We start from the raw sequence: 3,941 nt of genomic DNA on the forward strand, positions 1-3,941 counted from the left end.
AGATGTCATCTACCTCGCCCTATTCACTACAGATGTCGCCCTATGCACTATGCTTTTTTATAGGAACTTTTCAAAGCAAAGCTTTATGGTGTCGGACACACAACATTGAAAGTTTCTGGATCCACAACATTGAAAGTTTCTGGACGCACAACATTGCAAGTTGATAAAAGCGTTGTAAAAAAAAAGAATGCCAGAACTTGTCAATACGTCGTGCGGCCATATTTTTTTGACCACTGTATAATAGTTAATATTTTCAATTCCGCTATACAGTTCAATGCGAGCGTGAACGTGAACTTTTTAGTCTGACTAATAACTTCGCTATTACTTCACCTTTTGCAATAGTTAAAATTATCAAAAGATAGAGAAATAATATATCTCTTAGAATTATGGAATTAAAAGTAATTACATATTTATTTTAATTATTTGCACTGCATGTTCACCGTGGCGACGAATAACTGTTACCCAGTTTTGTTTTTTTTTTTTGAGAAAGAAAAGGGTACTTTATGAATTTTTCGAAATTGTTTTATTGTTAATTTTCCTCAGATTTTATTTTAATTGCAATAGTTTTTAAATTCTAATCCTTATTTACAGCCTTTTGTTGGACAAAAGGGGGAGTATAAGGGACTCAAAATGGAGAAAATTAGCCTACGGTTACAGAAGATATGGAATAAATTAACTGACGAAGACTTGCGTGTCAAATAAACTTTTCTATCAAAGTTTACACTGCTGGAAAATGTAAATAAGGATTAAAATTTAAAAACTAATTAATCCAACTAAAGTAAAACCTGTGGAAAATTGAAATTAAAACACATTTTTTCGCAAAATCTATAAATAACCCTTTTTTCTCAAAAAAAAAAAAAACTGGGTAACAGTTATTCGTCGGCACGCTGTACTTGCATGTACTCCTCTTTCCTGGGTCCTTCGGGGGTGAGATACTAAATAATCCTTTAATTCATCCCATAATTTAAAAGCATTGTGGGAAACGTTGTTTGATCCCATGCACCTAGCATTCTGTAAGGGGCAGGAATTTCGTTTCGCCATAAGCCCCTTCTCACTTCGCCATAGATTTCTTGATCGATTGCTTCAGCGGACAATAGCTCCCATCGTGCATTTTTACAAAGTTGTGCAACACGACAGTGGCGTTCACAATCTCGGCAGAAGTGGGACTCATTTTTAGTGGACTTAATAATATTCTCCATCGGCACGCCAAAATTCCAAACACGTTTTCGATGACCCGACGAGCCCGGGACAATCGTTGTTTAAAAATTTGTCTGTCTGGTGGTAAGTTTTCTCCTAAAAGAAATAAACGTGTCAACAGTGAAAGATAAAAATATAATCACTTCTTACAAACCTGGAAACGGTCTCATCAAAAATGGTTTCAACGGAAACGCATTATCGCCAACAAAGTAATGGGGAAAACAATTGTTTGTACTTCGTAGAACATCATTTTCAGGCAGGCCCAGAGTACCGCTGTAAAGGTGTTTGCCGAAGCCCGAATTCCATAGGACACCGCCATCGCTTTGGAAACCGTAAGCGCCAATATTGATTCCAGTAAATGTATAATTGGCGAGGCATACTGCAAGTAAAACCATGATACAAAAAAGAAGGTAGTTTCATTGTCACTTTTCGAGCGCCATATTAACTTCATGGCAATTAAGCAGATTGTGACATTTCATGCTACCATACCTAATCCTCAACAATAATTTTTTTGTAAAAAAAAAATTATTTACAAAATTTAAAGAAAATTTTTCTTCGATTTGAGCAACAAAGAAAATTTAATTTCATACATCCTAATATTTGCAAAACAAGCGACCAATGTCTTCTGTGAAATTAAAGACCGGTAAATATGTTGCCCACCGCAAAAATTGTTTATTATTAAATTTGTTTATTATACAGCCAATCATCCAAAATAATTTTGATGTGCTTTGCAAACGGTAGCCCAAGTAAGTCTTAATTATCGGATATCATAGAATTGCCTCTCTTATAGGTAAGGACGATGATATTACTAGACTTTCTCGCATTAATTTTTATTAAGATATACGCAAATGCATTCCGATCCAGCTGAAGATTTGGACAAAATGAAAGATTACGTACAACAGAAAAAAGTTAAACGTCATATGCGAACATCAAAGAGGTAGCGAATTTAAAACAATTTGACAAATCATTTATGTATAACATTCTGTAACCCATTAGCAACAATTTTCATCATTGTAACCCCTGTGGGGAAAATCTCTAGTTTTGAACTTGTGCGCTTCTAGCACATTTAGAACCACTACTAGTTCACATTAAATCTCTTTTGCATGCAAACAACTGGCGAATTTAACACAGCGATGTCATAGGAATTGGAAATTGTCTACCGCTGCATTACCTTTTCTATAGTTCAGAACCAGTCCTAAATTCGACATATGGGATCTAGTTCGCTTTGCACCCCATTTTCTATAGTTTCGAACCAGTTGTAAACGAAAAAAGTAACAAGATGTTTTCTTTTTGGGTTACCATGGTAGCAATTTTTAATTATTTGCAAAGAAATGTATTTTCAATCTGAAATCAAATTTATTTGAATGAATGTAAATTAAATCGTGCATTTGAAAACACGTTTACATACCTTTGCCTGTAGCTAAATTTGCAGAGGTGCTGACTGTTATTGGTTGTGTTCCAGAAGGTCCCATAATGTTAAGATGTTAACACAAATATTAGTTTTGTATTACCAAACTACGAAAAAGCATCTGCGACGTGCAGACTGGAAGCGTATTTGAACGAAAACCCCGCCAAGCAAAAATCTATTTAAAGTAAACAAGCCCCCGCTGCATCCCTTTTTCAGTAGTTTCGAACTAGTTCAAAATTCGCAGATGAGATCTAGTTCGTTCTGCATCCCTTTTTCTATAGTTTTGAACCAGTTCTAAATTCGTTATTTTAGATATAGATCTCTAAAATTGTTTTTTAGAAGTACCATATATCGCTGCTTTTGAACTGGTGGCGATCTAGTTACTATCGGACTGGTTCGTTTTTGGCGATAAAGATCTAGTACGGAACTACAAATTTGGTTCACCAGTTCGGGGTTTCCCTACAGGGACGTGTCGACATTCATAACACACGTCGGCAAGTTGCGATGGCGATCCGAAAATTGTTGCTAAGAGTTTCGCGAACCAACTTATTTTGTATATAAAACTTACACCTATTTTTTCAAATATGAAATCAAAAAATATTTAGAGGTCGCTCCAAGCGTAGGGCTGCCAGACGTCCCGGTTTTAGACTATTTGTCCCGGTGTCCCGGTCCAACCTTAAAATGTCCCGGGTTTCGTTTTAGTGTCCCGGTTTTTGATTTGATTACACAAATTTGAATAAAAGTTCAAAAATCACTACACTAAGAGAAAAAATGTGTTGTAATATTCAGAAAAATGTTATGAATTCAATGAGGGAAATAACGCATAGTAAACATGAATATTTTCTATTTGATTATCGTTTAAAAATATTCGTAATTAAAAATAATACTTTCATAACACGCACGCGTGGTGTTGATTCAAACTCAACATTTAAATGCACATTTACATGTCTGGCTGTAGCTGAGTGCGCGAAGATGCTTACCACAATTTGCTAATTTCCAGCATGGAATTTAAATATTTTTTAACTTAATTATGAAAAAGCAAACGGTAATTGCAAATCGCTTCATTTTAATATGGGCCTATTTGAATTGAATACTTCTATACTAAATACTAAAATTTGTATACTTAAATGTATTACGAGTTGGGTTGGTGCTCTTTCATATGCGTATTTTTTAATTTAGCGGGCTTAGGGATGTTCCGATATAAGTAAATACGAGTATGTACTCGATACTTTTGTTTCAATACCAATTACTTTTTTTACTTGAATCGTTTTATCGATACCTACTTAATATCGAAATAAAAGTACTTGTATCGAATCGATTTGAGGAAGTGCCATAT

General features: G+C 34.8%; 1 protein-coding gene across 1 annotated transcript; it reads right to left on the reverse strand.

Annotated features, from left to right (window-relative positions):
* Positions 1 to 694: 694 nt before the first annotated feature.
* LOC108361774 (uncharacterized) lies at positions 695 to 1,576 on the reverse strand (the record flags this gene model as incomplete). The annotated part of the gene is made up of 2 exons (XM_017614524.1): positions 695 to 1,293; positions 1,352 to 1,576. Coding segments are annotated over 2 exons (467 nt in total), but the record flags the coding sequence as incomplete, so codon positions are not given.
* Positions 1,577 to 3,941: the final 2,365 nt, after the last annotated feature.

The sequence above is a fragment of the Rhagoletis zephyria genome, unplaced genomic scaffold, assembly GCF_001687245.7.
Source record: "Rhagoletis zephyria isolate East Lansing unplaced genomic scaffold, Rhagoletis_zephyria_1.1 Rzeph_scaffold_00845, whole genome shotgun sequence".
In the NCBI taxonomy this organism is placed as follows: domain Eukaryota; kingdom Metazoa; phylum Arthropoda; class Insecta; order Diptera; family Tephritidae; genus Rhagoletis; species Rhagoletis zephyria.